General features: G+C 34.9%; 1 protein-coding gene across 1 annotated transcript in view; it reads left to right on the forward strand.

Annotated features, from left to right (window-relative positions):
• Positions 1-13256, forward strand: part of CNTN5 (contactin 5) — a 315435-nt gene that overhangs the window by 165885 nt on the left and 136294 nt on the right. Inside the window, exon 7 of the mRNA XM_030234928.2 lies at positions 4549-4651. Within this exon, the coding sequence (XP_030090788.1) occupies positions 4549-4651 (103 nt within the window). The remainder of the gene's footprint in view (positions 1-4548; positions 4652-13256) is intronic.

The following is a 13256-nucleotide window of genomic DNA, read 5'->3' on the forward strand; positions in this document are numbered from 1 at the left end:
GGTGACTAACAAGCCATTGATTCTATCAAGGTTAAACTGTGCATTGTCCTGTGATATGCTCAATCCTTTAAATCAGTGTCTTTTTTGGTAATCAGAGGCAGAGCAAAATTATTATTAGTTTTTAAATCTCCTCCAGACAAGAGGACCCTGCCTGAAAGAGCAGAGACCCAAACTGGAAAATTTAAGGTGAAATGACATATTTCAGAATTTCAGGCCAGGGATAAGATTTACTTAAACAAACAAATTTTGCCTTTTAAACCCATTTCTAATCCCAGACCAAATTTCAAGATATGGTAAATTAGATTTATTTTGAAGAGGTATGTTTCATATCATTCATAAATTCAGTACTTTTATACCCTGATCTGAACTCAGGAGAGACACAAAGCATGGGAAGTAGGGAGTCTAGACAACTAAATAATCACCCTAAAAAATAGTGAATGATGGAGGTCAGGCCTTGGAAGGTAAAGGATTTTCAGAAAGGATTTTTTTTCATGGGAAGGCAGAGCACAGCAGCATTGAGGAAAGCATCCCATTGCTCTGTAGTGCCCAAACCACGTGAGCTCTGTGATTTGTTAGCCACTTGAAAATCGTATATTATGTTTTTATTCTCTGCTGATCAATTTTATTTATTGTTGTATTTCATGTTTGATAACTGGGTATAAAAAATGACTGAGAGGATTTTTTATAGCCCTAGCCAAACCTCTGTAAGAGAGTCATGTATATAAGCCTGAGAGAGATTGATTCCAGTACACATAGCTCAAAACCAGAACATTTCTTAAAAGTTCAGCTTCCTATTAACATCTAACATAAATGAACAAAAATCTTCACGAAAATGCAGGTGATGATTGTTTTGCCATCTCTGACTCATAGTGACCAAAACAGAAGCTAGAAAGCTAAAGCGCCTGGAGGCACCACAGACATCACAAAGCAATTATAGAGTAATATGGGAAGGTAAGGCCTTAACAATTCCCTTAGTATCTATGCAACTGTAATGGCCTTCATGGTCTCAAAGATCATAAATAATAAGGATGAAAAATATCCCTCTGCAATAATAGACTTTTGTTTCCTAATTTTCATAGGGACACCAAGCAATTGCTCAGTAATTTTTATGCATTTCCTGCAAGTTGCTGCAGGCGTGTCGTTTGCTAGGGTAGCAATAACCCAGGAGAACAGGACGTGGTGCAAAGCATCAGTCAACCAGCATTTCATTGAGAGTATGAAATGATGGCATGACATGCAAAGAGCATTCAGTACATGTACAGATTGCACTCACCAAAGGGACTTAATATAAGTTAAAATATAAAAGATTATATTGTCCCTCAAATGGGTACAGATGTACTGTATTATTTTAAAGGCAAAAATAATTTAATCCTATTGTAAGTTCTTTTTTCAAGGTTAAAAACTAAGTTTTTATTCAGGGATAAAAAATCAAGTGTTGAATACTATGTAACAACTCAATACAATTAGTTTCCAGAACAAAGCCTTTCCCAAAAGCAAAAACACCCCATTTTAAATTTCATTGAAACACAAAACCTGTCAGTGAGTGAGAACAGTCAGCAGGTGTCAGAGGTTTAAAGGAAACACCTTAGGAATTTAAGGCTCCATCATAAAACCTAAATTAACTATTTTCAGCAGTATTCACTACAAGGGAACATTGGAGATTCCTCTATGAGGACTGATGTTCTTGTAATTGAAGTTTATTTAGAAGAAATCCTAGAGGAAATATTGACTCTACAAATAATAACAAAGTCCCAAGGCCCAGCTTCTGTATGGAAGGAAGCAGAATGTACTCTTTTCCTTCACTGAGCCTTAGGACTAGAAGGAATGTAGGAGAAAAGGTGGGTTTTTTTTCAAAAGAAAGGACTCCTAAGAACATCTGAGGAATGAAAGACCACTAGGTCTTTCTAACTTCTTTGTCAAGTGTGTCGATAGAAAATACATAAAAAAGGTATGATCATTAAGATTGTATTCAGCACATTATCATACAGTAGTCTTACCACACAGTCATGTACCAGCAACACAGCTTTTAACCAGGGAAATTGGGCTTCAGTCTGTATACAGCTTTCCTAAAGAGTCTGAGAGAATATGAACAGAAATGGCCAAGCTGCTTGCATTTCACATAGTTCTTTACAGGATCACGCATCAAAGGCTTTTGAGGAAACTAAATTCTTAGGGGAGCTGAAGTACAGCCCCATTTTCAATTAAAAATAGATTAGGAAGAAATCCACCTATTGTATGAGTACCTAAACAGTTTGGAGAACTGAGGGATTGTTAGTGAAGACTTATCTGGGACTTCACTATTCAACACATAAACTACCTGGAAGCAATACAAACAGAGAAGTAATAATACCTTTATTAGTTATTATCAGTAAAGACATTAGGGTGCCACGGTGTACGAACATCAGTTGGAGTACAAAGCAGCAAATAGAGCTGATTTTAGTAAAAAACCTAAAAAACTTCCAGGAAATAAATAGTGTGATAGAAAGATCTACATCTTCATTATTGCTGTGCAGTTCTCACCTTTACATCTCAAAGTGAGAGAATGGAATGTGAAGAGGTGCCACATGGGCACTAGGAATGTTTATTAAAGACTCTCTTTAAGGAAGGTTTAATGGTCTGGAGTTTTTCAGTTGGTTAAAGACATATTTGAAAGGAGATGTGATATTTATCCTGTAAAACCATGGAATTGGTTAACTGAGATAAATCAGAAACTAGTACTCAGAGTCACAAAAAAATATTAAGAAAACAGTAAACAAAGTTACAAGGAGTGTAAAACAGTAAACAAAGGTACAAGGAGCGTAAAATTAATTTTTTAAATTTATTTTTTTAAATTCTAAATTTATTGATGTCCTACAATCCAGTGGGAATGTATTTTTATGATATATTATACTATTAATCACTTCAGTCTAGGCTAAGAAAAATTTTAATTGACTACCATTTTTTGATGGCCTGGCTTTATTTTAATACCCTGGACACATATGGGGTTTTTTCATATTAAAAAAGAAGGCTCATAAAGCAATGTCAAAACACTAATTTAGTGATGTTTTGGAGGAAATGGGTCAATATTGCTAGAACACATAATACTTGCAGGATAATTTTTTTACAAAGAAACTGCTACTGATAGAATTATTTATAGAATTACATTATTTGAAATAAAAGCTTTTTTTGCTTTCTTTTTTGTAATTTGATTCACTTATGAGACACATTTAGATTTTCCAATTGGACTTCAGCCCCTGATGAAACATTCAAATGTATGTATGTTCAGACTTCCTCCAGAACCAAGCTTCTTCAGGGGCCTGAGTGATGGTTGGAAAATGAGAGCACAGCCCCACTGGAAACTCCTGAGCCCCATCAGGAACATTTGAAGGCTAGGAATATATGTTTTACAATTTCAGTCTCATGTATTGTTTTTTGCTCTAGCAGGTTGTGGGTTGTTTTTTCATCCATCTCTGCCAGCTGTTATTCTCTCAGCTGTAAATCTTGTACTCCTCTACTTCCATGTTTCTTCTTACGCTCATTTCTTTTCTTTCTCACATAAGAGATTTCTTTTCTCTCCTGCCTTTTCATCTCTTGTTTCTATTTACTTGCTTTAGAGTTTTTTGGAGAATCTTGACTGATTTTATAGATTTAGATTTGTCTTGTTGCTACTTTTTCAACAAGTCAGATTTTATTCCATTTTCCTCCTCTAAAAATCTGAACCATTCTTACTTTTTTAAACAGAGCCTTTTGCTCCTGAGTATTTCCTACCCCCATAGCCCAAATTCCATCTAACCAAACACAGCTGTAAGAGTCATCTTATTCTCCTTCCATGATGATTTTGATATTTTTTCCAAGTGGCATTAAACACAAATTTCCCTCCACACCTTATAAAACACCACTCCATTTCCTCACTGATTTCTCATTTCCTAAGCTCTTGGGAATCTCCAAACCTGTCAGTCACTCTACACCAAATCTGAGGTAACTTTATTGATTTCCACTTTTATGTTTTCCCATTTCCTAGAATGCTATCTTACAGTACTTAAAGCATTGTCCTAAAAAGAAATCTTCTTCCAAATTAAAAGTCTCACTGAAAATTACAGTGAGAAATTTTCATGTCTACATATCTGTGTTTGTCTCTGTGTACACAAATGCTCCTACATAATTTGAGGGTTTTTCCCTGAGCTTAGAAGGTCCTTAGTCAAACACAGCATGACATATTGATTTATTTGTCTAGTTGTGAATGTGCTGGTAAACAGTAAACAAAGATTTCATCCATGAAAATTCTCACTCTTCCATTGATTTCCCATTTTAATCTTTGAAAATTTAAATATTAACCCAAGTTTCAAAAAACAAATCTTTTTTTTAAGCTCAATGTTGTGCTGCTGGTAAACTGAAGAGCATTTTAGTATATAAATGTACTGGAGTTGGGCACAGCACATCAGGTCAAGTGAGGCTATCTCCATCACCTACCAGCTTTATTGCTGGGCAGAATCAAATCCAGGCCACAGGTCTTTCTGTGATAATGGAAAACTGATGATATTTCATATTTTAAACTTTCTTATTTTCCAGGTGTGATGGGGGAATATGAACCAAAAATTGAAGTCCATTTTCCTTACACAGTTACAGCTGCAAGGGGAACTACTGTTAGGATGGAGTGTTTTGCACTTGGAAAGTAAGTAAAGATTCTTTCTAATTAGATATCATTGTTTATTAAGATGAGAAATGCCTGATTTGTGGTTTCATTATTTTGCTGGATTTTTTTTTTACAGACAGTCCTTACTTCATTCTCAAAATAATCAGTTAACTAAGTAGCTAATTATGAACTCCCTGCCCAGCCATTTCTGTGGTCAGGAATTCAGTCAAGTTAACAGGGTCTCTGTCAAAATTAAAAGTACCAATCACCTAAACAAAAAGTGGAAAGGTTTTTTAATTGAAAATTTTACGAGACTCATACTCATTCATTCACAGGGATACTACAAACCAGTAAATTAGAGTTTGTCCCATAAAAATGTCGTATTTGGAGAATAAACAAACATTCATAGCATTTTCTTCCCTCCCCCATATTAATAATTTATACACCAAGCTAAGAACACTATGTCTTGATCACATCCTAACCCACTTTGTGGCAGCACCCACTCTATAGTTTCTACCTGACCTGACAGTGCTAGTACAGAATGAGTGTTTGCTATTCATGTCAAGGGGTTTTTAGATGTTTGTAGATAAAAGAGTTTAGGGAGAGAAACTGAAAGTAAAATTACTTCTATAGAGTATTGAGATTACAGAATGTAGGATGAAAATGATAACATTTAAGTTTTGTGGTGGTAGTCAGTATTAGTTACTCAAACTCTTACTATGATTATTCCCAAGAATAAGGATGGCAATGTTAGTATACAGACAGACAGAACTAAGAGTCATTACTAGTGAATCAGAGATTCTTTCTTATTCACATACAGGCTGCTAAAACAGATATTCCTTCAATGGTATTTCTCTCAAAACATTTAAAAAAATATAACGGGTAGGGTTCTTTCCAAAATACCTCATCAAATTCTGTGTGGTGGGTTGAAAAACAAATCTCACTGTATTGAATTATTTTCAGTGCCTTTTTGTAATGATATTCTTTTGGATATCTTCCCCCTAGTCTCCAAAGTTATGCTGGTAAATATCATATACCCTGCTTGCTTTTATAGTTTGTGGCTTATCAAAAAAACAGGCAAGTTTCTTACAGCAGGTCTTGATTAAAAAAATAAGAGAAGGATTTGTCTTTGTAACTCCTTTGGAGGAATTTCACAAAACAGTTAGTTTGAGAAATACTATATCTTGCATACCAATTCTTCTCATTTACCTAAGGAGGAAAAAAACATAGGAGGTTAGGAGTTTTAAGACAATAGACTGTTTTGCTGAGGATCACTCCTCCAGCTTGTTCAGCAGGTCTGGTTTTCCAGAATGACTTTTCAAAGCCTGTCTCTACTACCTGAGAGGGCTTTTGAAAAATTTTATAGCCCTTTTGATTTTCATGTGTCACTGGTCACAGGATTTTTTCTGTTCAGATTTTTCTCTTAACAGTTTCTAATTACTGACTGGATGATCTATGTCAGAAAATTACTCCCTTCTTGCTGTTTTTTCATGTTTGACAAATACTGAGATGCTCTCAGTGTGCAGGTCAACAGAAATTATACACAAATAATGAAAGAGAAATTCTGACAAAGTTTTTCAGTTGTATCTATTTAGGTTCAGTGAAGTTGATAAAAACAGGACAAAGCCAGACTAGTCCAAACAAAAGCTGGGAGTCCATAGCCCCCATGGAGGGAGCCATTAGCGACAGCAGCTTCTAAAAATTCAGTCCCAACATAAATGTAAGCAGTAGTTTAGAAAACAAATGTGAGACAAGAACTTTTGTAGGGTAGAACACAAGTCTTATGTTTTACATAGTAAAAATGAGAGAAGAGGTATGTGACAGAGGACAGGAAAGCAATAAAATGGAGAGATTCCCTGAGATGCTGAAATAAATGAGGAAAAGAGGCTGATGGCTCCAGGCTCTCTCCTGTCGGAAACACTGCCGGGTGAATAGTTGACAATGAGATCCTTTTAGACTCTAGGCTATGGCTGAAGAAGTAACCAACATATTACTTCTTATTATCCTCATTTTGCTGGAATTAAATTGCAGTTGCTGACAGATTACAAGTAACTTTCTAGTGAAAAGGAGGTGTGGCACACATTGTCCTCTACAACCACCACTGAAAGGCATGAAACAGACCTACTGATACCTTCAGCACCGTGAGCTTTAGTAAACTCTCTCAAAAAGATTCAATTGCTATTCAAAAAGGAAGGTGAAGATGACAGGAAGGACTTCCCTTAGGTTATTTATTCTTTTTTTACTTGGTGTTAATCTTTAATAAACAAAAAAAATCGAGACCACCTGAATGACCAAGGAATTTAAGGTTATCTAATAAGACCCCATTTGCTGCTATAGTAATGGGCAGCTATTTTTACCATGCACATTCCTAATCTTCTTTTCCCAGCCATTAATGCACAATCAAATCAGCTGAGCTGAAATTGCTTTCAACTTGATATGGTAATAATTACATGAATGACATTTCAGGCACCATTTGAAACCTGGAGGCTGAGGTGAGAAGTGGAAATGCATCAAATTTCCTATTCATTTTCATAATTTTCTCTTTTTGTTCCCAATGCCCTGCACGGGTTGTTCCTTGTTACATTGCCATGGGTCCCATTTGTTAAACTGAATAAACAACTAATTTGTTCCTTTTTTATTTAGTATTTTGAAACTTGATATTTTGAATTCTTATTGTTAATAACACTGGGTTTATTACAGTCTTAAAACCAATATGCTGCTGGTTTTTTCATGCTTTAATTTAGCTGTCTAAAACGCTCTGCTCTGTCCACTGTAATTGTGAGAATGACAAAAGTTCCAGTGAGATTTCCTGAAGTAGGCATTTGGCAAATAGTCCAGGAAGATCCTAGTCTTCAGTTACCAATTAATGATTTATTAATAATGTTAATTTAGTGCTGTCAGTCACTATGGCTGAACAAATTAAATAAATTGGAGCTCTGAACCTTTTGTCTTCAAGCTAAAGTCAAATATCTTAATTGCTTGACAGAAATAATTTTCTGAGAAGGATTTGATTCTGACCCAAGCAATATGTAACTGATTCAGTTACAACTGAAAATATTGTGTTACTGATGCCACTTACAAACAGACTTTGTAGCTGCTAAAAAATTCAAAGCAATGCAGGAGTGAAATGTCTCAAGATTATGTAATTTGCACTAGATAACGATTCTTATCATAAGCATCAGTCATTGTCTAAGAAATCACTGCATAAATCAGTGATTTACTGCTGAGGTTTAACAAGACATGAAAAACAGAGGAGAAAAACAAAATTTACTGCATATATATCAGAGAGTGCATTTTGCAATTAGTGACCTTTTGTGCTGGATATATATGCTGGCCTGAGACTGCTTTTATAGACATATTCACTGCCACATCTACACTACAATTTATGTTTCAGTGACATCCATCTTTCATATATGTACCTATATATAGCATATCGATATGTTTTCTGCCACCCATTTAATTACGTAATTTCTATTAGAAATACTTGAATTTTTTTTCCCTAAAAAACAGGGGATCATATTTTTTAAAAAACATGCTGAAAAAAAGCACTGGCAATAACAAGGTATTAACAATTTCCATTTATTTTTAACTTTTCACAATAACCAAAATATTTCTTTTTAATTTGTGGAATTGCTACATCCTGATTAGCATTTACATAAAATGTTGTTAAAAGAAATAGTTTAAAAGAAAAATAAAAAAATCTGAATGGAAGAATTCAAAGTATCTAAATTAATTTAAATAATTCTAAACAGCAATATGGTAATGATTGCTTTTGAGTAACAGTTTTCACTGCTTCTGTCTTCTCTTATTTAAAAAGACAAGCTGATTGTTTTGTAAAACTAATAAATGAGCTAATAGGCAGTGAGGTTTCTGTTTGTAGTCCACATAATCCTGATTTTTTGTGTCCATTTCAGTGTCAGACCTTAGATTTCTTATGTAAATCAGGAAGACAGATCATGACCTTGTTCTTCAGAAAAGTTCTGGTGAAGAAGATATCATTTTTCTAGCTGACACTTTTGCACAAATTACAGCATTCTTGGCTTTTCCTGCTCCAGAAATGCAACTTTTCAGACACTGCCTTCTCTGACAGCAGGTTGCCATTTTAATTTTCTCTCAAGTGTTACTGACTTTGCTTTCAGGAGCATCTAGAGGCAACTGGTCCGTTCTTTAATTTCTTTTTTCATGAACTTTATTCAAAGGAATAATTCTGGTGCCTTCATTTAGCTGCCCATTACAAAAGATGAAATTCATGCTGTTGATATGCAAAAGAACTCTAAATTCTATCCCCACTGTACGACACATTCATTAATGAAGCACTTCGGTGACAATCATCCAAGCATCCTTCAGCTCTTCCTTACTTATGTCAAAAGTAATTTTAGCACTATTATTTTAAATATGGGGCTTAAAGGCAGGCACAGATGGAAATGTGCTTTTTATTTTGAAGCCTTGAAACGAACAAGTTTTCATCGTTTGAGAAATGATACGGGACTGGTTTGTCCAAGCTGGCATGAAAAACTGTAAGTTCCTGCCCTCTTCAATGATCCCAAATCCTTGGCCACAGCGGAAAGCAAGAAAAGTGCAAGTGTCAGAAACACACTTCTTTTTTTCCCTTTATTATTCTTTCTGGCATATAACCCTAGGTTGTCTTCTTGATTCTATATGAATAATTCTACTCAAACTCTTTCACACAGATTTTTAAATTTTAAACTGCGTATTATGCACACACTCTACCTGACCCTCACACTTCAGCCATTTCCTCAGTGCATTTTTGTTTGTGCATTACACCAGAATTCTATTTTATTTTCCATATAAAAGTAAAATTCCATTGGTTTTCTGGCTCTAGTCAGAAAAAAAAATAGAATTTGTATTATGATAGTGCCAGCAGCCAATTTTGAGTGAGTAATCATATTTTATTTCTCATTAAACAAATTACTAGATCTGGGGTATTGCAGTACTTGTAGATCACCAGAGTTTTCAATCTTTGCTCTTAAAATAAGGGCTGTATAGACTACCAAAAGGATTGCTTTGCTAAAAAAAACAAAAAAAAAAAGGTTTATACATCCCTTCATTTATACTATGGTTATTTTTAAACCAGATAGATCAACACATAGGTATTTGAATCAAAAGCATCAATAAACAGTGCTGACAGACAGAATATTTTCTTACGACTCATTTGCTTGTTTTTCTGTATTTTTGAGAGACTATTTTATGCTTATGTTATTTCTGTACAATGGTAGCATACACATTAATATACCACTATTCTTTTTAGATTCTAGGTTATTTCATTTTGGCAAGGTCAAAACTATAGTTTTGTTTTGAAATATACTTAGTAATGATAATAATAAATTACCAATAATTATTTATTACTGAAGTACAAGGCAGTTTTGATAAACGAGTTGTTCATTTTGTCGTATTTAATGTTGCCTTAATAATTCTATATTTGACTTTGTTTGGAAGGGATTTTTAGTTCAGTTGTAAAAAATCATCCCATACATAGTAGGGCTTGCAAGAACTCAGCTGAAAGTCCTTTTAAAAATCTTGCTTTCTAAATGAAACAAAATAAAAAGAAGATGAAGCTACATATATTTAAGTCATACTAATTTATGAAATTTATGACTTTTAATATAAGAAACATTCAAAAATTTTCTACTGAAGCAATGAACTCTGAATCAATTCAAATTAATAAACGTCTCAAAGTTTTAAATCCATTAAATATAGTATTTTAGTTACCTTTTGTGCCTGTTTTCCTTTTGCCAGAGCTTTCTAATTTTTCAAATTGATCTTCAAGCTTTTATTAGAAATGCTATTATTTGTTTCATGTCACTATCAATATTTTCATTGCAGACTCTATACCTGTTGTGGATGCACCATCCTGGAAGTGTTTAAGATGAGGCTGGATGGGGCTCTGAACAACCTGGTCTAGAGGAAGGTGTCCCTGCCCATGTCAGTGGGGCTGGAACTCAATAATCTTTGTTTCCTTCCAAATCAAACCATTCTATTAATCTATGTAGAGAGAGCTTACTAAATATTTTTCAATATGCAGAAATAAAGGCAAAGTGTTTGGATAAGTGAGTATAATACCTAAGCAAAGATCAGAGCGGCCAAATAAAAAATCTTTATGGTTTGGTGAAAAGCATTTGACTGTAACTGTGGAGAACTGCATGAAGTTTCTGAAGAAGCTATTTTTTGCTGGTGTGGCTCAATAAGCCAATGACGCAGGGTAATGGCTGTGAAGCAGTTTTCTAGGTATCACAAACATTTTTGCAGGTACAAAAGTATAGGCATTGCAAGAGCACATTTTAAAGGGCTGTTTCACTGAGATCTGGAAAATAATGTAATAATGTGAAGAGAATAATTTCAGAAAAGGAGATTAAAGGCACCCAGGAATGAATCTTTGGTCAGACGTTTCACAGTACCTGATTCCTTTTTTTTTTTTCTCCATCTGCCACATATTTTTTGAGATTTTTGGAGAAATAAGAAGTTGATAAATTGTAATTTTATAATGAGTCACAGATTCAGGTTGCACACTTCTCTATCTAGCACACGCAGTTATCCATCTGGTCTCTACACACAGGGGAATAGAAGATTCCAGCATTGCACCACAGTTCCCTAACTTAAAGGGACTGATTTTAACCCTCTCTGCTCTTCAAAGCTGCAAAATATGACTTTTTACTTTCAGACCACCAGTTAAAAACATCAGCCAAGTCTTTCCCATATTTCTCCTTGGCTTCTGTCCTCTAGTTGGATTATCTTGGCAAATCCAGTATTAACTACTGGTTTTGAATGTTTCCAAACAGGTCTTCTAAGATTCTCCCCCCAGACCTGGCAGAAGGCATTTCCTGTTACAAACTGTCAAGAGAACCAGACAAGGTGTTCCTGTAACCAGACCCATTCCCAGTAATCTAGTGTCAAAAAAGGTCTCATGAGGATTTCTATTCTGGGACCAGTCTCTAATCTAACCTGAGTCTTCTTGTTATCAGCATGAATCCACATTTTGCTCCATCCCTGGTGCTGTGCTAAAGAGTAGCAGAGCTAATGTGCTGGTGATACTCAAAATTAGTCTCTGTTAACTGCCCTACACTGAAACCCAGGGGCTTCGACACGAGTGAGCAGCCAAGGCAGCAAGCAGCAGATGAGTATTAGTGGACATAATCCTGGGAACAGAGCATGCTTCACTGGTGGATATATATATACATGCATACATGCATGCAAAATAAAAAAGAACAACATCTGTGACATAAATCAGGCTTCATTGTTTTCAGAGCCAAGTATGGCAGTTCTGTTGTCAATGTATTTGGGATATGTCAGCAGATCTGTGCTTTTTTCCCAGAGAAAAAGTTGTCTTTTCCTTGGACAACTGTATGAAGCTTCTCAAGGAGTGAGTGCCTCTTCGTTAAGGATTCTGATTCAGCCCTGGAAGTTGCTTAGTTATTGTCTCTTGGAAAATTTTAAGCTACTTATACTTTTCCATGGGCACTAAACTGTCCTTTCCTCCTCTCAAAATAATGGTGGCACACAGAAACACCTTTGATTTAAAAGGTAACCTGTCATTAAATAAAACAAGTCATTCTAGGTGCTATACACCCAATTCATTGTTGGAACTTGGGTTGAAATATTTAGTCGTTTTCCTACATATAGTAGAATTTCTGTGGGAACAAGGCATGCTAATAAATTGACATTTTCAAGCCTCAAGCTAATTCATAGTGTAGAAGTCCACAGATAGTAATTTGCCTCTACCATCAAAACCAAGGTTTAGCATGACATTCTATTTTTTATCTACAGATCACAGAGATATGAATGGTTTTCTCTTTTTAAAACAGAGAAACCATGCCATCAAGTATTAATCTGGTTTCATTATTTGCCCACAATGAAACAGCATGACAGATACAAAAATTGATATAGAAATACCTGGTTTTAAGTTCCATAGGACAAAAAATCATGTTACTCCATGTCCCTTCACACCAGTTCTCTCTCCTGGAAAAATATGTTATTAATCCTATCAGATGTCAGATCTGGAAGCTGTGTAAGCTACTTTTACATTTTACTGATAACAGAATACTTGCAAGAAGGAAATAAACACTCTCTGCAGAACATTTGTCAATATTATAAATAGGGATGTCCTTTCCCCTCAAGATAAGCTTGTGATGAGAGAAAGGAACCTTTTTAAATGCAGATATGACATCTTCAAGTTGAGTTTGTTTATATGACAAAAAAAAAAAATCCAGGATTCACTTTCTTTTCTTTTTCTTTGATAGCACATATTTTTATATCAAATAAATAATTCTAAGACTTTCATCAACTTCAAGTTCATTTTCAGCTCATGCTGAATAAGTATTTATGTTATAAGGTGCTAGAGCCAGACTGGATTCTGTTCCTGATTTTCAGGCTGGATTTATTTCTCTTTTCTTCTCAGTGCACTTAAATAGACTTGTTCTTAAATAGACTTTGTAATACTGGTACAGGTTTTGCCACTCTTGATAGCAATGTAATAAAGATTCTTCAGTAAATCTCAAGTAGCATTCCCAGGCCTCATTTTGCCTCACTCTAAATCTAAAATTTAAATTTGATTGCTTTTAGTGTATGGCATAATGGAAGTGGGAGAAAAACCTACCAAACTAAGTTCCCGTCAGTAGAACGTCATTCT

This window comes from Serinus canaria, chromosome 1 (genome assembly GCF_022539315.1).
Source record: "Serinus canaria isolate serCan28SL12 chromosome 1, serCan2020, whole genome shotgun sequence".
NCBI lineage: Eukaryota > Metazoa > Chordata > Aves > Passeriformes > Fringillidae > Serinus > Serinus canaria.